General features: G+C 42.4%; 1 protein-coding gene across 2 annotated transcripts in view; it reads left to right on the top strand.

Moving 5' to 3' along the window:
- Nucleotides 1-1,378: 1,378 nt before the first annotated feature.
- Nucleotides 1,379-23,945, top strand: part of LOC138745731 (endophilin-B1-like) — a 33,763-nt gene continuing 11,196 nt past the window's right edge. The window contains exons 1-2 of one of the 2 annotated variants that reach the window (XR_011346456.1): nt 1,379-1,870; nt 16,770-16,921. Coding sequence is in view for 1 of the 2 variants with exons in the window: in XM_069903005.1 (XP_069759106.1) it covers nt 1,799-1,870 (72 nt within the window). In the remaining variant the exon portion in view is untranslated. Of the gene's footprint in view, nt 1,871-16,769; nt 16,922-23,945 lie in introns of those variants that run through there. The other variant, XM_069903005.1, reaches the window with a different exon arrangement.

Raw genomic sequence — 23,945 nt, 5'->3', positions numbered from 1 at the left:
TCATCATGACATCCTGCTTAAAAAGAAGGGTCAACAAACCTTCCTAATTTTGTCACTACATTTTTATTTCGATTCTCATGGGGCATGAGCAAAAAATGTCCCATCCATTGGCTCACCAAATTATGAGTAAAATCATGATCCCTGTTCAAGAAAACCCATAACCTTCAATGGTACACAGATAATCTAGGAAGAATTTTGTAATAAAGTTGAATGAAACATTGAAAGAATTTCCCGCTTATAAACACTGAGATTGTAGCATGCCAAGAGACCAGGTGAGCAAAAAGAGGCCAAATCTCTGCAACACTCGGATAGTCCAAGATGGCACGGACTCCCCTTCACTGCCAAGAAGGAGCCCGCACCTAGCACCATGTATGGGCTGAGGAGCCCTACACTTCCACGTAGAGGCAGACAGCTGGAGAGTGACGCCATGACACAATGACGTAAAGCTGGAAGTCAGGGAGTACGTCACCAGAAGTGGGTGGGCCAGCGAGCACACATGGGGAATTTAAAACAGTAAAGCCAGTCTTTGGTTTACTCTCACCTTGGGTGGATGTCTCTTTATTTGGTAGCGCTGCCACAGCGGATGCTACAAGGCGATAACTTCTTACTTGCTGCAACCAAACAGGTCTGCATGATACACTAACCTAAATAGAAAACATGTCCAGAAATCCCAGAGATCATAAATTCAAAAGGATTGGTGAAATCTTTACCCTGTATTTTTAACACCAAAGTCCCTATATTTTTAAGCCATTCGGACAGGTAACTGAGAAACATTACATTTTAAACACATGGTACGTCAGGATCAGAAGGATTGGAGCATTATTGTTCAAAAGACACAACTTTTAAAATAATATCATCTAACTTTATGAAGAATGTGATACTACAACAGGAACAACGGATGGAATCAGACACATTCTATGAACATTTGGAAGCAAAAAAAAATGGATTGGTTTTCCATCCCTTCCTAAGCGACCCAATGACCCCAAGTCCTTCCCGACTTGCGACCGCAATGGGACCCAAAAGTTCAGTCAGATACCACAATGGTCGCGTCGGAGTTTTGCCCCCGTGCGAGGAACCCTGAAGTCTTAGAGCCTATTTTTAAAATCAAATAATTTTCAAAGGTGAACAGAGACACAGGACACGTAAAACCCAAAATGTGCGGATTGACTTTGTGATTCAGTTTCTCAGGGTCCATCGGTTGGGGAAGCCATCTTAATTTCAGTGCGCATGCGCGACTTGTGGCTTTGCTGAGTGGCCCGTCAGTCGGCACGTGCGTATCAGCCGCACATGCGCAAACCCAACTCCAAGTCGCGAATCCACCGCGCATGCGCCAACCAGACTTCCAAAACTTCTTCTTGCCCCTCCCCCGCCCCTTCCCGCTGCCAGTTACCCCACGGCCTCCGGCCTCGCCCTGTCGGCGCCATCAGGCCTCGCACCGACGCCTGGGGTCCATCCAAACACCCCGCCGGTACCGGCCACTCCCGGGTGGGGCCCAGCGGGCTGCTCGTCGCCCGTTTTCCCTGGTTCCGGCGCCTCCGCCAACTTCCTCCCATTCGCGCCCGCGGCGACGCGACGGACCCCGAGCAGACGACGTCGCCGCCAACGTCCCGCCTCCTCACAGCAAGAGCCAATCAGCCCGCGAACCCACCCATCAATCCAACCCGACCCCAGCGTCTCATCCAATAGCGGCCTCACCGAATCAACCCTTGAGTGGCTCAACTACTTGTCCTGGTGAATGTCTATTGCTGCTGGGTTTTGGGGTCCTTTGGGATCATAACATGATAATCTGACGACGTACATGGACCTCCTTCCCACTCCATCCATTTTGGACCCCCACATGAAGAGGGAAACTGCTCCAGCCAGGGCAGAGGTGTGTGAGATGGGCCTGGTGGGAGATGGGGGTTTGGAGATGGGCCTGGTAGGTGACAGGGGACAGTATTGGGGATGAACCCAGAGGATGGAGACCACCCCCGGAGCTCCGGTTCACCAATGGGTCACTCACCTTGGCCCACGGTCGTGCGTTGATCTGCGGGAATGTGAATTAGATGCAGTTGAGGTTCATCTCCCGGGTCTGCTCCCTGGTTGAGGTCCCCAACACCTGTTGGGACAGAAACCACTTTCACCACTGGCTCGGGGTGGAACAACAGGAGGGTGACAAGGGGAGGGGATGCAATGTATGCGTACCAGGTCAGGGACATGGGACGAGCCCAAGAACTGGAGTGGTGGTGAAGGCTGAAATCTTAGGGGCATTTAAAAGGCTCACCAAGTGTCACAATTTCCCAATAACCGATCGGCTGCTTAGACTTTAAGAAATGTCTTCAATGAAAATGAAATATCCTTGGAATTCTCTACCCTATTGAATGTGACTGTGCACCTGGCTGGAGGTATTTGGACATACTATATAAACCTTGCTAAGTACCAGTGCAGGTTGGAAACGTTCGACTTCCTTGGGGGTCAAATCAACAGGCACGGAACTAAACCCTGCTTGAAAAGGTAGAGGTTGTTCAGTGCTTCCCCAAACCCCACATAATGAAGGGGCTGCAAGAATTCACTGGTACCATTAATTTTTATCACCGATTGATACCGGTAGTGGCCCACATCATGCGGAGAAAGGTAAAAACATTACCTGGGACAATGAGGATTTGGAGGCATTCCAGAAGGCCAAGGACGCACTGGCCAACACAACCCTTGTGGTACACGCCAGGCCAGAGACACCCACCACTCTCACAGTAGATGCTTCCAGCACAGCAGTAGGGGGTGCACTGGAGCAATTCATCGAAGGGGAATGGCAGCCTCTGTCCTTCTTTAGCAGACACCTCTGGCCACCTGAACTCAAATGCAGCGTCTTTGACTGAGAGCAATTGGTGCTGTACCTGGCAGTCAGGCACTTAAAGTATTTTTGGAAGGTAGACAATTCAGTGTCTTCATGGACTAGAAGCCATTAACTTTTGCCTTCCATAAAGTGTTGGACCTGTGGTCGGCCAAGCAGCAGCGACTCCTCTCATATGAGTCTGAGTTCACTACAGACATTCAACACATCGTGCGTGATGCACTGCCCCACCCCCGCAATCAAGTCTGACCAGGCCCTGTCCCAGTGAAAAGACTATTTAGCCCTCGGCAGGGGACAGCAGGATGACCCTGATATTCTTGCAAGCAAGACAGCAGTGTCCAGGCTCAGGCTGGAGGATGTTAACATCGACCCTGGTAAGTAGACGCTCCTCTGCGGCATACCAATGGCAAATCCCACCTCATTGTGCCGACAGCATGGAGATGGCAGTTTTATGATGAGGTGCACAACCTGACGCACCCGGCCATCAGTACTGTCAAAATGGTGGTCAATAGGTTTGTCTTGCTGAGCCTTCAGAAACAGGTTGTCAGTGGGCCAAGGCCTGTACACTCTGTCAGATGACCAAAATGCAGACATACGTGAAGGCACCACCCCAGACATTCGAGCCAGCATCACATAGGTTCAGCCACATCTACAATGACATTGTGGGGTCACTTCCGGCCTCCCGCGGAATGAGTTACCTTCTCACCATGATTGACTGCTCCATGAGGTTCCCCGAGGCGGTCCAGCTGGCTGACACAACCACTTGTGTCCTCCATTAAATTGGAAGCGGTAATAAATATGAAGGAAAGTTTGATAATAAATAGTCTCCCTTGCAGTTGGGGTACAATGTATTTCTTAAGATCAGAGGAATCCTGGAGCCAAGACAAAGTGATCCTGTGTTTCCCAAGGATTTGATTGAGTTGTTGGGGTAGTTGAAAGTGAAAGGTCCGAAAGGTCTCCTGCTCCTTCCACTGCCTTTGTGTTCTGTCTTGCGATGCTGATTGGGTTCACCTGTGTGTTCGCTCAATCGCTCGCTGATTGGTTGCTTCAGTTGCGCGAGCCAATGGGCTGATTCGGTGAGGCTGCTATTTGATTGGACGCTGAAGTCGGGTTGGATTGATGGGCGGATTGGCAGGCTGATTGGCTTGTGCTGTGGGGAGGCGGGACGTTTGCGGCGGCATCGTCTGCTCAGGTTCCGTCGTGTCTCCGCTGGCCCAACGGGAAGAAGTTGGCGGCGGCGCCGGGATCCACAGCCGCGTGGTCCAGGGAAAACGGGCAACCAGCAGCCCGCTGGGCCATACCCGGGAGCGGCCGGTATCAGCGGGGTGTTTGGGTGAAACTGAGGCGTCGGTGCGAGGCCTGATGGTGTCGATAGGGCGAGGCTGGAGGCCGCGGTGTTACTTGCAGCGGGAGGGGGCGCGGAACGTGATTGGCAAGTCTAGTTGGCGCATGCTTGATGAGTTTGCGCATATCTTGCAGATACGCATGTGCCGATTGAGGGCCACGAAGTGAACTGTTTGCGCAAGCGCCAACTGACGTCTGGCGCATGCGTACAGATATTAAGATGGCTGCCCCAGCCAATGGACCCTGAGTCACAAAGTCAATCCGTACATTTTGGGTCTTTTGTGCCCTGTGTCTCTGTTCTCGTTTGTCAAATCATTTGATTTTAAAAATAGGCTCTAAGACTTCAGGGGTCCTCACACGCGGTCAAAACCCCAACTTGCGACCATCGTGGGCACCCTCCCAGGACGCGACCATTGTGGTACTACGGTCGCAGGTCGGTGAGGACCTGTCGGGGTCATTGGGTCGCTTTGGAAGAGATGGAAAACCAATTCGTTTTTCTTTGCTTCCCAATGCTCATAGAATGTGTCTGATTCCATCCGTTTTTCCTGTTGTTGTATCACATTCTTCATAAAGTTAGATGTTATTTTTTAAAGTTGTGTCACTTGAACAATAATGCTCCAATCCTTCTGATCTTGACGTACCATGTGTCTAAAATGTAATTTTTCTCAGTTACTTGTCCAAATGCCTTGAAAAATATAGGGACTTTGGTGTTATTTTGGCCCATTTCGAGTGTTTTCTGCAATTCTATTTGCTGCATGACAAAAGGAGTTTATCAGGGGGTTGCTTGGGATAGAGCATTGGGTCTGAGGAGAGGATAGTTTGGATAGTTTTCTCTGGAGCATTGGAAGCTGAGTGATGACCTGGTTGAAATTTATCCAATTATTGTAGTCCTGGAGAAGGTAGATTTCTTCTTCCCCCTCCCCTGTGGGAGATGTAAAAATACTACGATGCCTATATTGAACATGAGAGGGGAAAAGGAGAGAAGTGAGGCAGGTTTTTGCACAGTGCGGTGGGAGTCTGGTCCACGCTGCCAGGATAGTGGTGAAATCACCACGATTTAAGAGGGTTTTGGTTGGGCACATGAACAAGAGGGAATGGGTGATGTGTATGGACCATGTGCTGACAGATGGGATTAATTTAAATGAGCATCATGGTCACCACAGACATTGTTCACCAAATGTCCTATTCCTGGGCTGCTCTGTTGGGTGATGATTCATCTCTTTTCAAGGATTGTTGTCGATGGGCAGTAAACATTTCACAGAGGTCTATCTCCAATGAATGTATTTAGAACATTTCCATGAGTTAATTCCCTGTAGAAACAGCAGTTTATCATTCAAGCTGTGTAGCCACAGCAATAATGCAAAGTTGAAGGCCATCATTACTGAATCCATTTTAATCGGCCTTCACCTTGTACAATGTTCAGTTGAGACAACAAAATCAAAATGCAACTTTTAACCTCTAGGAAAGATGAGTAATCCTCTGTACCACAGAATTATTGCTGAAAAAATATTTGGAAAATTTTGTGAATTCAGCTTCCAAAAAGGTGATGAAAAGGAACCACAACATAATTTAAAAAAATTAAACCCAGAACATTTATTCGAAGATGTTAATGACCAGGTGAAATTAGTAATGAAGAAAGCGAATGCTATGTTGGCATTCATTTCAAGAGAAATATGTACAAGAGTAAAGAGGTGTTAATGAGGCTCTATGGGGCACAGGTGAGACCTCATTTTGAGTCTTGGTGCAGTTTTGGGCCCCCTATCTGAGAAAGGATGTAATGTTGTTGGGGAGGGTGCAGAGGAGAATGACGAGAATGATTCCCAGAATGCAAAATATAATGTATGAGGAGTGTTTGACAGCTCTTGGGTTATATTCATTGGGATATCGGAAATTAAAGAAGAAATCTCATGGAGACATTTTTTATTTTGAAAGGTTTAGATAGGGTGGATGCGGGTAAGATGTTTCCCTTGGTGGGTGAATCGATGACAAGAAAATTAGAGGTTATCCATCCAAAACAGAGATTGGGAAGAACTTCTTTTGCCAGAGGGTCATGGAGCTGTGGAACTTAATGCCTCATACAGTAGTGGAAGCCAGATCACTGGGAGTATTCAAACAAGAAATAGACAAGTATCTCGTTAGTGAGGGCATGAAGGGATATGGGGAAAAGGGTGGAAATTGGAAGGAGTGTAGAGAAGCTCAGTGTGTATTTATGGAGCAGGCTCAATGGGCCTGGTGGCATGGTTCTCCTCCTTTGTTTTGGGATCTTGTTCTCATTTGAGAGAGATTATCGAAGGCAACTGAGAAAAATGGAAACATTCGAGGCAATTGTTGGAGTAGGTTATTTGTTTGCCATCTCTATGTAAAAGTTCAAAATTTTCTGTCAGTTTCGATCGGTGCCGGTCCCTCCAATCCTTGATGAACATAGTCTTTCTAATATGTCATGTGTTCTTTCAGCTACAAATGATTCTCTTATTCAAACATGGCCAGAGGTTACTCATGCTTTATTTTAGTCTTGCCATCTTTTTGGGTAGTTTTTCAGTTGTAAATGTGGCAAATTCCATTTTGGGAGTGAATTTCTTGTCACATTTTTCCATGATGTATTTGAAAAAACATTGTGTGGACTGCAGCTCTTGAATGCAAGTGAGCTGCATTTGTTGTCCTTCCAATGCCACCTGCTGCCTGACAAACCTTCAACCTGATTCCTGCCCTTTCCAAGCCTTACTCGTGTTTTCCTTGCCTCATGACCCCATCGTAACGGTGTACAGACATGCAATAAGCCACCATATAAAGGCAGGGTCTGAGACGCAGGCTTCTAATACCCCCAGATTATCTTAAAATCGCAAGATTGGATTGGCAAGAGTTGGGCATATTCCACAGATCTGACAGCTGCTGGGCTTCACGGTTGCATATGGTTCTGAAAAAAACTAGGGATTGGCGGCCTTGCAGAGATGATCGTCCCCTGAACAATTCCACCGTGCCTGACTGATACAATATTCCAAATTTACAAGACTTCTCAGCAAACCTCCACAGCAAATATGCATTTGCCAAAATAGATCTAGTACCTACTTACTATTAGATTCAATTTGAGTCTCCGGATGTCACGAAGACAGCAGTGATGCTCCCATTCAGCATTCAGTCTATGAAATGCAGCTCAGACATTCCAGTGGTTCATGGACCACTAATTCACTGGCCTTGGGTTTTTTTGGTGCTTGTGTTGATCGATCAGATCCTGGTTGTAAGTGTGGATGAAGAGGAGCACAAGAGCCACCTTATCTCATTGTTTTCAAGACCTGAGGAATGTGGCATCGTGATCAATCCCAGGAAAATGTTTCTGGTGCTTCTGATCTTGTATTTTTGGGACCTAGAGTTGTGCAACATGGTATTTTGCCTGATGAATGGGAAATGCGTGAATTTTGAGAATTTCTTCCCGCCATTAAGGTTGGCCAGTTGTGATGGTTTTTAAGTTGGAGGAATTTTTATTGCTGTTCCCTGGTGAATGCCACAGCATCTCTATTACCTCTTGCTGAATGACTCAAAGGATCTGATGCCTGTTTCAAAAAGACCTTAACTTTGAAAGACGATGCCGTGTATGCTTTCCATGATGTGAACACTGTTCTTACAAAGGCCACTAAGCTTGTACATCAAATGCCCAAGGCCTTGCTCTCTTACCACAGATGCATCTGTCAGTGCTGTGGGACCAGTGTTCGAACAACGAGTCTGTGGGCAATTGGAAACTTTGACATTTTTTTTCCAGCCAAGTGGTCACCAGCTCAGGAAAATATAGTAAATTTCAGCAAGAACTCTTAGCTATCTATCTCGCAGTGAAATATTTCAGTTTTTAAAAAAAATATATGTATAGTTTTGTATACAGTTCACTATAATTATAGAATCGTATCCAAATGAAACTTACAATTATGAAAATAGAATAAAAAAAATAAATGGTTGAACTGTATAGAAAAGTGAGAAGAGAAAAAAGTATAAAAGATAAAAAATACAGATCTAGGTGCAAAGCTACTGTGATAACTATTCCCTCCCAAAAGGAAAGGCAGGATATTAATAAAATAGTAGAATGAAACCAACATGATAAGTTTCAACCATTAAGATTAAAGAAAAGTGGTGGTGGGGTGGAGAAGTGAATACATTAGATATCCAAACCCATATCTAAATATGGTTTCCAAACTTTGAAGTATGTATCATACCCAGTTCGAATATTATAAGTCACCTTTGCTAAGGGAATACAATTTTGCATTTCCCCACAATCAATTTTAAGATGGGATTCAGATTTCCATGGAATTGTTATACAAATCCTGGTAACTGCCAATGCGACATAAAAATAATTAATTGTTCTTTGAGAAATTGAATTAGGCTTCCAAATCATATACATTTCCCAAAAGTAAAAGCTCAGGTGTTAATGGTAAACATTATGATAATTTGTTCCAAAAACTTGCCCACATTTTTCCAAAATGATGTCACCTTGAGATATCTCCAGATACAATGTATAAATGTACCAGTTTATGTGCCACATCTAAAATATGAATTTGAAAAATTAGGAATAAATTAATTGTTGTAGCTTTAAATATAATTGATGAATAAAGTTATAATTAACTAATCTATCAAAAACAATAATTATTGTCCCAACAAACGTCAGACCAGCAAAAAGAGTCAATTTCAGTTCCCAAATCCAATTCCCATCCTTCTTTTGATTTATTCAAGTTTGGATTTGGAGATTCCTCTTGAAATAGTAGATACAATTTTGAAATAAATTTCTTTGTAATTCTCTCATGAATCCCATTTTCCAATTCGATATTTCAGTTTTTTATTGGAAGGTCATTCTTTGACCATTTGTACAGACCACCAGCCTCTTCTGCATACTGCAAGTAGAAGCACACATCTCTATTTGCCCAGAGAGATTCGGCATTTGGACTTCATCCTACAATTTTCATTGGACACACAGCACATCTGAGGAAAAGTGAATGCTGTGGCTGGTGCCCTATTCAGGCTTGACATTACATAAAACTACTGCCATCGATTTCAGTGCCATGGCTCATGCACGGCACACTGATGCCGATTTCATCCAGTGAAACCAGATCAACTCTGGTCTCCATTTTCAAGATGTGATGCTGGATGAATCAGGTGAAAAGTTGGTTTGTGATTTTTTTCCCCCAACAGAAAGGACGAGGCTGTTTGTGTGGGTGGCTATGAGGCAGGAGATTTTCTCTTCACAATCTATCTCTTCCTGGTAGAAGAGCATCAATCAAACTGGTTAAGGAACATCTTACCTGGCTTCGTGTTAAACAGAATGTTGGATTATGGGCAAGGACTTGCTTGCTAAGTCAACGCCCTAAAGTCTCCAGGCACATGAAATTCAAGCTGGGGGATTTTGTTGTTTTGGATTCCCATTTCCAGCACATGCACCTTGTGGCTTGGAAGGTCCACTTCCGCCATCTCGGCAATGTACTTCTCTGCTCACGGGTGAGGACAGGACTACCAGGTGGAAGGACGAAATTCCTATCATCGGCATCTCTGCAGAGACAATTGCTTGGGCTTTTGTGGATCATTGGATTCCATCTTTTGGTGTTCTGGGCACAATTACAACAGATCGAGGGTCTCAGTTCGAGTCAGCATTGGTCTGAGCTCTCACTGATCCTCTGGTCACTACCTGAATTACGGCTAAGCATTTCAGGCCAACAGCTTCTTTGAGCATTTTCATTGACGATCGAAAGCACCATTGACAGCAGGTGGCAAATCATCTACATGAAGCGAACGTTTGCCCATGGTTCTCCTTTGCGTGACTACAGCTCTGAGGGCAGATCATAGATGTTTAGTGGTAGAGCTAGTCTATGACTGTATGCTGACCTTGCCAGGTGAGTTTGTGAATCTGAGTCCAAACACAGTGCTCCATGAAAAGGTCAGTTTTCTTGATTTTCTTTGAGAAAATGAGATAACTCTGATGTTCTCCTATGTGGCAGCATCTTCTGCAGTGGATGTGCCAAATGATTGTCAACACTGTACTCGTGTGTTTCTTTGACATGATGTTGTTCGTAAACCACTTTAGCTCATTTACGATGGTTCTTTCCAGGTCTTATGACACCATTCATAGTGTTTTGTTATTGACAGGAATGGAAAAGGTAACACTGTTTCCAACAACAGGTTGAAGCCAGTGTATTTCGAATGTCCACATTCTGCATCAGGGCCAGAGCAAAAGGACCAGTCGTACCCCTGCATCGCCTGTCTTCCAGTATCATACGAGATCAGGTGAACTGTCAACCCTCCAGACCATTAGACTGGGGACAGTTCCATTCAGTCGCCTCCTTGCATGGCTCGGAGGCTGGAGGTGGTGGGGGGAAGGGGGCTGTCACGGTGATGCATCTGCCTGCTTTGGGAACGGTGCCATTTGCCGCTGATGATGTATTTGAAGCATCGCGCTGGAGGAATAGCCCATGTGTCCGAGTGTGTTAAACATCAGTGTATGGATGATGGATCTCCGATGCAGGAGGAGTAGAGAGAGAGGGTCAGGATTACAATGTGGCAATGAGCCAATGAGAAGGTCAAAGGGGTTTGGCTGGGTGGTCTTTCGGGAGTTGAAGAATGCAATGTTGTGTCTGAGGAGGATAAAGAAGGTCGACTCCATTGTCTTCTGGAAGAAACGAGTGAGGGTATTCTTTAATTGTTTGTAAACGATGGTATATCAGTGCCATTACAAATCTAACCCTTCCCTACCTCACACTCATTACCCTCTTTTATTTTTCCATCCATGTATCTTAGAGTGTTTTGAATGTCCTTATTGTACCAGCCCCCACCTCCACCCCAGCAATGCATCCCAGACCCTCACTGCTCTGTAATTTTTTTAAAACTTGTTTAGATGATAAAATCAAAAGATGAATGAAGTTCTACTGCTTCATCTCGTGATCTCATCATCATTTCTTTGCAGATTATGTTTGTCTTAAATAGACACTATGAAGGAGAGGGGGAAGGGTGGATCCCTTATTATATCTGCTGTGCAAATACTGCGAGCTGCATTGTTACACCTCATAGCAACACATGTAACACCTCATCATCAGATTTTTAAGAATACCGGGGAATATTAATGATCTAAAATGCCCAAACTGGGGAAATAAGTCGAGATAAATGCCTCGTATTCCCAAATCGGAATGCACTTTGGAAGGCATCATTGGGTTTTTGTGACTTGCTCGTGAACCAGAACTTCTCTTACATGGGTTCTTGCTCCTAAGACCATTCTCTTGCTTCCATTTCAATGAAGTGGCTACTTTCCCTTCCTGGCTCCCATGTAAGCTCGCTCTGGCTTCTTTTGTACTGACTGTCATTATGTTGTTGCAAAGTATTGTCCATCCATCTTTTCTCAAAATCTGAACTAATCCGTACCAATTCACGAAATATTGATGCTCTCCATTTATTGACTTTCTTGATTTGAGTTTCTTCCTGTCCAACATGGTTCGACAGTGGATGGCACAATCACAACTCTGTTGCGCTGCCAGTGATAGGGATGGGGTTCAAATCCTGCTCTCTCTATGAGGAGTTTCTATGTTCTCCCTGTGTGTGCTTAGGTTTTCCCCAGGGTGGGGGAGGGGCCTCCAAATTTTTCCCACTGTTCAAAAAGTATGGGGGTGTTGAAGGTCAACTGGGAAGCACAGGCTTGTGGGCCTAAAGGGTCTGTTACTGTGTTGTATCTAATCTTAAAGTATCGCATTGACTCTGATATGTCACCAATGTAAATCTTGGTAGTAATGGTGTTCATGATTCTGCTTTGTCTTGATCTCTGCGGCTATTGGCCTCGTCTCTCATGTGAAACCCTATAACTTGGATGATTTTGAATTACCTAGTTGTAAGCAGTATATTTGAATGAATAGCTTTGCTAATTCCTCACCATGTTCATGTTTAAAGTCTATCTATCCTTGTCTGCCCAGGCTGGACTGGAAAATTGTAAATGTTACTCCACTCTTTAAGAAAGAAGAGGCAAAAGACTGTAAATTTTAGACCACATCTTCACATAAAAAAAATAATTATCACATAAATTATGTTATCTCTTCCAAACAAATACAAGTTTTCATTTTGCCAACGATTCATATTTAAATCCACATCATTTTTCCACGAAATAACAATACATTCCCCAACCAATGCTAATGCGAACCGAATAAACTCAATTTGAGATTTATCCATTCTTAAACCCATTGTTAAAGTTGTAATATACCCCATTTTAAAAAAAAGCAGTGGATCTAACATTAAAGTAGTCTCTAATAAATCCGCCTTAAACTCTTTAATTTTTATCCAAAAAGACTTATTTATCACACAACCAGACAGAATTGGAAAAAAAAAGTACCAATTTGAGTCCCACAATTAAAACATAAATCTGAATGACTAAATCCATATCTTTTTAACTTTTCTGGTGTTTAATTCAACTGATGTTGAAAATTGTAGTTCACCAAATTTAGTCACACTCTCTTCACACATAGTAGTCCATCCTTCTTGGGATAATTCTAAGGATAAATCTTTCTCCCATTTAAGCTTTGATTTATCTCAATCTAGATTACCCATTTTCTCTTGCAAAAAATAATACATTTCTGAAATAAATCAATTTCTGCCTCATTTACAATTAAATTTTAAATTTAGTTAACTTAGGCATGTTCGATTCCCGCCCAAAACTCTTCACTACTGGAGCATGTACTTGAAAATATGCAAGTAAAGAATTTAACGGTACCTCAATATTTTCCTGAAGCCTAACATAAGAAAAAATATCCCATCTTCAAAACAATCTGCTAACACTTGAACACCTTTCATCTGGCAAATCTTTAAATACTGAGATTACCCATAGAGAAGGATATGTATTTATCCTGATGTAATGGAATTTGTAATGAAACCTTATCTCCAGTTGCTATTGACAGATTTCTTTTATACCAAGTATCACATAAATGTCATCATACTGCCACATTATAATAATGCAAAAGACGAGGAGTCCATCTAAATATACATTGATGTATAATAGAATGAGAAATCTGTGCTAATAACACTTTAACCCAGTGTGGAGGTTGATTAACATCGAACATCCTATTAATAAATTTTAACTGATAATAAACTAATAATTTAATGAATAATTCTGAAAATGAGGCCATTGTCATCCCTAATGCATATTGCCATGTTAAATTTTGCAACAATACTCTAGCCAATGAACCTTTCTATAAAAATATTCTGATTGCTACATAACTCTTTAAAAAATATGTTTGGACACAAACATGGAATTGATTGAAAAAGATATTGAATTCAAGGAAAAATATTCATTTTTAATACAATTCACATGTGCCATTCATGTCAAAGGAAGATCTTTCCATTTAATTAAATCAGCTTGAATTTTATCAATAGAGAAACATAGTTAAACTTACACATAATCCACATCAACCATTACCTTTAAATATTTAATTTTCTTAGTCCATCTAAGCTGTGTAATCTGTTTACAAGCAGGATAATCTTCCTGTGTAATTGGTAATATGTTCCTCTTATCCCGATTAACCTTATAACCAGACATTTTTCCATATTGAACCAAACAGGTTTGTCGATGTCATAATGATTACTGAGGATTTGTTAAATATATTTGTACGTCATCTGCAAACAAATTAATCTTACGTTCCTCTTCATTTATTTTAATCCCACTAATTTTATCATTTTGTCTTATAGCTTGGGCTAGTGGTTCTATCACCAATGGTGACAAAGGACAACCTTGGCTTGTGGAGTGTGTTAAATTAAACGTATCTGAAATTTGTCCATTTGTCACCATACTCACCAAAGGCCTTTTATACAAGGCTTTAAATTAACAAGGTAAAAAAGTTCCAAACTTAAATCTTTCAAGTATTTTAAATAAAAAGTACCTTTCAACACGATCAAAGGCTCGATTAAACGTGTTAAATACTTCGCAAGTCTATTGGCCAATACCTTAGTTACTAACTTATAAACTACATTTAATAAAGATATTGGTCGATATGAGGCAACTTTCAATGGGGCTCTTTCTTTTTTGCAATAACTAAGTCTAGGTCTACAAAAGGATTCTGGAAATGCTTTTGCTCTTCTGTAGCTTATTTAAGAACATCCACCAAAACAGGAGACAAGACTTCATAAAATTCTTTATAAAACCCTCCTGTAAACCCATCTTCTCCAGGTGATATTCAATATCGCTTCTTCAATTTCTAAATCACTGAAAGGAACTTCCAATTCTGTCCTATCTTTATCGTCCAAAACTGATACGTTCAAACTACCTAAAAAAGACTCAACACGTCCCTCATCCTGACTTACTTCAAAAGGATATAAATTCTGGTAAAATGAGTGAAATTCATCATTCATTTCCTGAGGTTTAAAAGTAACTCCTGATTTATTTCTTATCACATTTATTGTCCTTGATGCCTGTTCAGTCTTTAATTGCCGAGCGAAAACCTTATGTTCTCTTTCTCCTAACTCATAATAACCCTATTTGGATCATTGTATTAATTTTTCATATTTATATGTTTGCATTATATTATAACAGATTCAACTGAATCAAAAAAGTCTTTTTATCCACAGTCGAATTTCGTTGGAATTCCTTCTCTCAAATTGTTATTTCCTTCTCCAAATTTTGCCTCTCTGCCAAATGCTGTGTCTTAATTCTTGCAGTATAATTGATTATCAGACCTCTTAAATAACCTTTTAAAACATCCCACAAAACAAATTTACTTTGTACTGAATATGTATTAATTTGCAAATAAGACTGAATATGGTCTTTGATATAACTTAGAAATTTTGGTTGCTTCAATAACATCCCATTAAACATTCACCGATAAGGGGTGTGTACATTATGCAAACCAGAACATGTGCAGGTGCACAATCCTTTATCCAGAACCCTTGGGGGGGGGGGGGGTCACTGTGTTCTGAATTTCAGATTTTTCTAGATTTCAGAAACCCAGATTTAAGCCCACCCAAATTGTGTTGCTGTATCCACCCCCAATCACTTCCAGTCATGCTGCCATTTTCCCCCCACCCCTCTCCCTCCTGCCTCGCACTGCCGTCTCTCTCCCTACTTGCTGGTGTTTGGAACTTTCCGGATTTTAGATGTCCAGATAAAGGATTGTGTACTTCTACTTAACAATGAGGAATGATCAGACAAAATCCTACTCTTATTCTCTGCATGTATAAATCTACCCTGTAATTGTACTAACATTAAGCAAAAGTCAATTCTCAAAAAAGGATAATGTCTGGGTGAATAAAGAGAAAAGTTATTCTGTCAGATTTAATTTCCTCCATATTTCTACCAAATTCAAATCTTTCATTGAGTCTAACATCCATTTTGCCATTTTGGTTCTTTGTATAGTTTTGGAAATTTATCGAACACACAATTAAAATCCCCACCAACCAAAATATTTTCATTAGCTTGACCCAGATTCAAAAAAGTTTCAGAAATAGCGTCTTCATCATTTTCATTGGGTGGATAAACATTCATCAAAGTCCATGCTTCAGCAACAAATTTACAATTCACCAACAGCTCTAGACCCAATGTGGCAGAGAATGATTCCAACTGAAACGGTATCTTCTTATGAACCAAAGTAGCAACACCTCGAGCTTTCGAATTAAATGAAGATGAAAAACATGTCCGACCCAATCTCTCTTCAATTTCATATGTTCTTTCTCAGACAAATGAGTTTCTTGCAAAAAGGCAACATCAACCTTCATTTTCTTTATATATGCCAATATTTTCTTCCTTTTCATTGGATTATTAAGTCCTTTAACATTGAAGGTCACAAAATTTAAATGAGCCATAACTTAATTTCCTCCTGAGATTGACACTTCACACAGCAATTACAATTAGATATAAATTTTTTAAAAACCCAAACCCCCCTTTCAAACAATAAGAAACCACTGTAAAAAAATGTAAAAACCTAAGAGCCAAAGAGTCGGACCCCCCTCTGTGGACCAGGTGCAGTCAATACCACAAGTGGCAGATGACTTTAGAAGTAGTAGAGTCAACCACCACCCCCCAACCGACCATTAAAACCCATCAGTCATCCCAGTGATAACACCCACATTGAGCTTGAGCTTCATCTTCAACATCATTCACCGATTCCCATTCCCTTCCCAATCTTATCCTCGGGCATTTTCCCCATCAATTCCTTCAAATCTGGGAAGGAATTTGCAAAAGATAATGCACCATAAGGACTCTCAAAACATTGAGACTGATCTCGCCCATAAATCACCTTAAATATAATCGGATACCAAAAAGTAAACTTATACCCTTTCTTCCACAGCACTGCTTTGACCAGATTAAACTCTTTCCATCACTGAATAATCTCCTGACTTAAATCAGCTTAAAATAAAACCCTATTGCCTTGATACATCGTAGGGCTTTGATCAAGGCGACTTTCTGATCCGCAAGCCACAATATAATTTCTCTATCCTGATATCACAAACATCTTAAAAGAACCGCTCTTGACATTTGACCCAGAAAAGGTTTTCTCCTTCACGCCCTATGAGCCCGATCTCAAAAGACTCGACTCCAAACATCTCTGGAATCCATTTCCAAAAATAATTTTACAGGATCTGAACCTTCAATATCTTCCGGCAGACCTCGCACTCCTCCTGACCCGCCGCCAGGCCAAACAACTTGAGGACATCTTGCATCACTGGATGCGCAGAGGATGTGGATGTTTCTTCCAGCTTCTCCGAGTTCCACGTTGAGGATTCGGATCTATCTCTAACTGCTCCCGAGGTTCCTTCTGGAAGGTCAGCCTTGCTTCTTCTGCACTTTTTACAGGTTGAAAACCTAGGTTTTTTCTAAGTTGCTGGTAATGAAATGGTATTGTATGTACTTACCAGTACAGGCATGGGATGGCCCACCCTCCTGATGTCATCCTCTCCTCGACTCCTCCCTAAACTCCTCCACTGTGACCCGGCCATAAAGGTCGAGCCACCTCTTCCATCCCTTCACTTCCCTCATTTGGACCCGGGCCTGCAGTCTTGTGATTAATAAAGCCTATCGTTCCCCTCATTCTTTGTCTCTGTGATTATTGGGGCAACTGGCAGTGCCCAACACTGCTTTTTTCCTTTCTTCATTTCCAGAATCCTACTGTAGTAAATTACTGTTCAAAACATTGATAAAAATCAAAAAAGTCACTACAGTTCGAGTATTGAACAGTTTAGTCAGGGAGAGGTGTCTTCTCACGTCATTTTCCGATGCCATTCTTCCACGACAATCCCCTCTCCCCTCAGCTGACCCCTTGAACACCATCAAATCCGTGGACTCTAGGCAGCCCTGCAGCTGTCTTCCCTCCCGTGACCACCTTCTTGTTGTCCTGATCTAATAAGTGTTGTGAGCAATTTTAGGACCCATTTCTAAGAGAGGATGTGATGGCCCAGAGGTGATTTACAAAAATGATCCTGGGGATGAGAGGAATAATGTTGGAGGAGCATTTGATGGTTCTGGGTCTGGACTCGCCTGAGTTTAGAAGGATGAGGCAGGACCTTATTGAAATCTGATGAATAGTGAAAGGGCTGGATAGAGAGGATTTTGCCAGTCGTGGGACAGTTTAGGACCAGTGGGCACAACCTCAGAATAAAAGGATGTCTGCTTAAAACGGAGATGGAGAAACATTTTCACCAAGAAACTCCTCCTCCACACCCCCCCCCCACCCCCCGGATCATATTCCACTTAATCCCTGTGCCAGAAGTGCTCTGTTAGTAAGGGATTACTTAATGTGGTATGTGATTGGAAAGAAAAAGTTTGAAAACCACTGTTTTAATTGTACCTCATTGACTTGTTCTGTGCGTGGTTTCATAACTCAAGAGGAAATAGACCAATGACAATTTTTCTCAAGCAAAATATTTCCTTCACAATTGGGTCCACTGCAGTCTTTCTCAGCCTTTTTTCCCATTCATGTGCCACTTGAAGAAATCTCTTACTCATTTTTCGACACTCCAAGGAATAAAGTCCCAACCTGTTCAACCTTTCCCTGTAGATCAACTCCTGAAGAACTGGCAGCGTCTTAGTAAATCTTCTCTGCACTCTTTCAATCTTACTAATACCCTTCCTGTCGCTAGGTGACCAGAACTGCACACAATACTCCAAATGTGGCCTCACCAACATCTTATCCAACCTCACCATAACTTCCCAACTCTTATTTTCAATATGTTAATTAATGAAGGCCAAGATGACAAAAGCTGTCTTTAGAACCCTGTCGTCCTGTGACACCACTTTCATGGAATTATGTAACTATGTTTTATCTCTTGTTGCAGATTTGTATAACTTCTCTGTTCAATTTCATAATGTTGACTTCTGGACTATTTTATTGTGCCCCTTGATCTAGAAAGTTCTGGCAGAGCAAAACAATTTTGTTTTCTTTTCTCAAGTCAAATTTTGTCACATTGATCCAAAAACAAGTATTTTTACCATTCCTTCATTTCAGATTCTCTGCAGCTGTCGTATTGAACCTCACAGTGACGGCATTGTGTTTGTCTTGTTTATCCTTTCCCCCTCCATGCAGACAGATGTGTTGATCAAAGAGTGGACTCCACTCATCCAGCACCACTGCCATTTCTGCTGCTCGGGCTTTTCATCCCACGCATTCAATTTGTTATTTCCCCTCTTCTTTTTCTCAGCAAAGAGAATCAGGTTTATTTGATCATCTTTCTGAATCCCAGTGAAAGATTATCGACCTGAAGGTTTTAACTCCGATTATTTTTTCCAGTAGATGATCTGCTGAGTATTCTCAGCATCGAGTTTTTATTTTACTGCCTTGGTGTATTACTGAGTGCTTTTAGAAAAATAGACGTAAAAGGGGAGGGCTCATGGAAATAGTTAATTCATCTTTTCGATTTTTGGAGTCTCCTGCCGGAAAGCGCGGGATACTCACGGGGCTTCATTCAAACCCGCTGGCAGCAAACTCTTAATGATGTCCCACCTTGTCCCGTGGAGCCCAGCACATATAACCATATGACAGTTTACAGCATGGAAACAGGCCATATCGGCCCTTCGAGTCTGTGCCAGTTCACATGAACAACTCCACTAGTTTTCCCCTCCAATACTCTGGCCATATCCCTCCAACCCCCTCATATCCATGTACACATCCAACCTTCTCTTAAATGACAGAAAGGACCCTGCCGCAATTATCTCTTCTGGAAGATCATTCCATTCTGCCACCATTCTCTGAGTGAAGAAGCATCTTCTCACATTCCTCCTAAAATTTGCCCCTTACCTTGAACTCATGCCCTCTTGTTCCAACCTCTCCTGCCCTCAGGGGAAAGAGTCTACTCACGTGCTGTCTATCTATTCCTTTCATAATTTTGAATACCTCTATCATAACCCCCTTCATCCGTCTACGTTCCAATGAATAAAGTCGCTGTCTCCTTAATCTTTCTCTATACTCGAGATGTTGTAAGCCACATAACATTTTTGTAAATCTTTTCTGCACCCTCTCCACCTTATCTATTTCATTCCTATATATGGAGACCGGAACGGAAAACAATTCTCCAAACCTGGCCTCTCCAATGCCTTAAACAGTTACAGCATCACTTTCCAGCTATACTCTAGTCTATGCTATGATTTATGAAGGCCAGCGGACCATATCTCAGGTTAAGACCCACTGTCTTAACGTCCCTCATATGCAAGATTTTGCCTCCCATCTGCACAATTTCTGTGCTTTCTCCATGGTTGAGCTTGTCATGAGATACCATCAGATCCCATCCATAAGGAAGATATTCCTAAAATGGTGATTATTATCCCTTCTGGGCCTTTTGAATGTCTTTGGATGCCTCTTGAGTTGAAGAATGGTGTTCAAACCTGCCAGCGGGTTATAGACACTTTGGGCAGAGATTTAGAGTTCCCTTAGATCTACTTGGATAACATCTGGTAAAAACAATGGCACCACGAATATTCTGTCCAGACCGACTATATATCATATTCAGGGTGACATTGATATTCCTGAATTAGCCAGTATCCAGGCAATGGACCCCGATGTTCAGGCATACAGTACGGCCATTACTAACCTGGACATACCGCAGGGGGCAGCACAACTGGGTGGCCAACCTTACTTTGTTACATGTCTTTGGGCTACATTAGACCAATGTTTCCTGCATCTTGGAGGAAACACCTTATTGACCAGATACACAGCTTATCTCATCTGTCCATCAGAACATCTGTCATGCTCATGTCAAATAAATATGTATAGCATGGACTGAGAAAAGGTGTCATGCAATGGGTTTGGATGACTATCTCCTGCCTGACTGCCAAAATTCAGTGCCACACTAAGGCACCTCTTCAACATTTACTGACAGTATGCAGGCAGTTGGAACACGTGCATGTGGACCTGCTGGGACCATTGCCAGAATCTCAAAACATGAGATACATTCTAACAGTTGTAGAACATTTCACGCGAGGCCAGAGGTCATCCCGTTGCCATCCAGTGACACTGAGACAAGGGCCAGAGCATTCATCGTCAACTGGATGGCCAGATTTTATTTTCCCACATTAATTCAGTCACGTTCTCACCGGCAACTGAAGTCTACTTTTAAGGCCCGACTCACTTGTCCCAATTAGGTTGATGAGTTGCCATGCACTCTTTTGGGAGTGCGCACAGCTTCAAAGCAAGATATATCTGCATTGTCCGCAGAGATGGTTTATGGTCTGGTCTTTAAAATTTCATGGGACATTCATTTTTCAACCAACTCTGATCTGAACATCCTTCAGCAGCTTCGACATGGTATCATGATCAGCAAAGCTTTCCTACCCATTGGCTTGGATCCCCTTAACAGAACGTGCCCCACCACTCCTGGACGCTGATTTTGTTTTGTGCGCAGACAGGACCCAGGAGTGCTGTTACAATGACCGTATGAGGGCTTTTTCTGCGTGGTGAAGAAGGATGGGTTTGAGTATACTTTGGACATTGTGGGATATTCACAGCTGTTTAGTTTGGACAGACACAACGCTGCCCATGTGGATCCCGCTTCACCCATTGAATGCCCCCAGCCCAGACAATGAGGGTGTCCACCTAAGGTGCATGCAGCTGCTGTTTTACTTTCTGGCGACGGTTCTGGGGGAGGTGTAGCAGCTGTGTAGCGGGCCGAGAGGGCAAGGTTCTTTGGCAGGCACATGAAATCATAAGGCAGACAGCTGGGAACTCACCCATTTAATTGACCGCATGCACGTGGTGCTGCGTGCCGAGGAACGGCACGTTGATCTGTGATTTCCCCTGCCGGAAGGTACGGGACACTCACAGGGCTTAATTTAAACCTGTGGTCCTGTGGATCTGCAGCAAACTCATAAATGATGTCGCACCTTGACCCATGGAGCCCGGGACATGCTGTAAATAGAAGAAGCCTGTAAAGAATGAATAAAGCAGTCTTGTGTTGACTACCCTGGTATGTGTGTGTTGCTTTAGTAGCTCTATTGAAGTAGCCGCTACATATATAAATATTTGGAGGATTATTGCACTTAGAGGATACTTTTCATCCATCTCACAGCCTGTGGGAAGAAGCTGTTCCCCAGCCTGTAAGTCCAGATTTTGATGATGGACGTGGTGAAAGATGCTGTTCACTAGATCAAAATGGTCTTTGCACTATTCCTTGAGCCTAATTTGAACAACACTCCTAGTGAATGTCATCTACAGAAAAAGGGAGGCCCCAGTGATCCTCACTACTCTGCATCATTGCTGTCTGATGCTTTACAGCAACTAGATCATCCAATGGTGCAGCCAGACAGGAGACTCAACAGCGCTCCTGTAAAATCTCAGGATGAGAGCCATTGGCCTTGACCTCCTCAGCCACCTTGGGAAGTGTAGGCACTTCCTGACCGATAAGGAGGTGTGATTGTTTTGTGCTGTATGGATGGGAATTTTACGTGATTGTATTGTCTATTCTTGCTCTTTAACAATCTTTAGTGGATAGAAGTAGTCATTGTACTTTAGGATGTACAATCATGTACAGATTGTCCTTAAATAGCCATTTGGCCCAGATGTCTATTCAGTCCAAGAATACTTTCGATCTCAGGAAGATTTTGAACAATAACACCATTCATTCTTAAACAAACATTGTTTTTAATTTTCTTTAAACAAAAAAAAACAGGATCAAACTTTAACTTATCACTATTAACAGCCTTCCATTACCGCCTTCTAATTTTAAGTGCAGGTGTATTTAATGTGTATAAAGTTCTTTGACACAACTCCAAGTTCACCAGTGTCTATCAGTTCTTATACTGTGCATAGAATTCAACATTTATGAATTTTCACCAAGCTCTGGTGCTTAAAAGTAAATGTTTACCCTCCAGGAAGGTTCTTGTTGGTTTCAGAGAGGGATTTCATGCACATTGGACACACATAAACTGATTCCCTCTGATCAGCCACTTTGGTGTCTTGCCAAAGAAACTTGACCAATCAGGATATTCCAGATGATAACCTCTTCTGCAAGTCACCATTGATCACCTTTTGTTTCCCTTATTTCAGGTAAAACATAATTTCTAGCCCGCCATTTCCTCTTGTATGGACAACAAAGTTTTTCAACAGGCTGAACTAAGAACTCACAACCTGTCTTCAAAACAAGATGCCATCTTGCCATCTCTCTCTCTCTCTCTCATTTTTTTTTAGAAAAAGCCTATTTGGTCTCTCCTCTCTGCTTGCAAAACCTTAGAACAGCAAACTGGTACCAGCCAGATGACTGCACTGGACCCATACTTCTGAGTCCATTCATCTGTTGCTTTAAAAACAATAATCCATTTACACCTGCTTTTGAAATTCTTAAGCAAAACAGTCTCCTTGTTTTGTCTTTGCAAAGGCTCTCGGTGCCTGAATGACTCACTCTCAGCAAAGCTCTTTTATTTTAAATAAGAGCTGTTTTGTGAAGTGTATGTGTTTGTTTGTGACCTTAACGACTCCTACAATCCATCTCTTTCAAAAACATCTCTATATAAAATGTAAAATATATAATCTGTCACAGGACAGATGCAGCAGAGGAGTTGTGATAAAATCAATGGTGTCCTTGCAAAAAAAAAGTGGGAAGAGGTATAATCTGGTGAGTGGAGTTTGTAATAGATTGAAACTTGAACCTCTCTCTATTTCAGGAGACAATTTACTGTCATGTAATTAAAAAGTGTCATAAAAGTGAAAATTGCTTTTTTCCTGCTATAAGGCAGACAGACGCACCCTCTGGCAGAAATTACCTGAAATGCCTCTTGCAGTCAGAGAAAGACTGAGTGCTTTCCCCCACCTACCCCCAACCACCCAAAACCCTGGGCGAAGTCACTGAGTGTGTGTGAATTCTCTTTCAATGCTCACAGACCATCCAAGTCATTGGCAATGTGAGCTCCACTTTTGAACCTCTGACATAATTAGGAACCATTTAGCACTCGCTCGTATCCCAGGTCTGATACCTGACACCCTTTTAGCCAGTTTAGACCCAGTCTCTAACATTTCACAGCCTGGTGTGAGTTCCTTGACTGCTATGTCCAGAAGCCCGCAGCCTGCGTGGGTTCCTCTCCTCAAGTCACCAACAGCCTGCCACCTATGTGGGTCTTTCAGTTGCAGAACCCTCACTGGTCTGCTTCCTTGGTCACTGACCTGTGGATTGAATCCTCTGCTTCTGAGATGTTGGTGGGATGTGGTCTTTCTGTTTTCTGGTGCCCTGCACTAGTTGTCCGCTTCCCCAGAGTTCACGGTGGCAAGGAAATCTAAAAAATCTAAATAAAAAAAATTAACTAAGCGGAGAATCTCACATGTCTAGAGGGATGGAAAGGGCATTATTACAAATTGAAGCCTGA

This window comes from Narcine bancroftii, chromosome 11 (assembly GCF_036971445.1).
Source record: "Narcine bancroftii isolate sNarBan1 chromosome 11, sNarBan1.hap1, whole genome shotgun sequence".
In the NCBI taxonomy this organism is placed as follows: domain Eukaryota; kingdom Metazoa; phylum Chordata; class Chondrichthyes; order Torpediniformes; family Narcinidae; genus Narcine; species Narcine bancroftii.
This window is presented reverse-complemented; position numbering and strand designations above follow the sequence as displayed.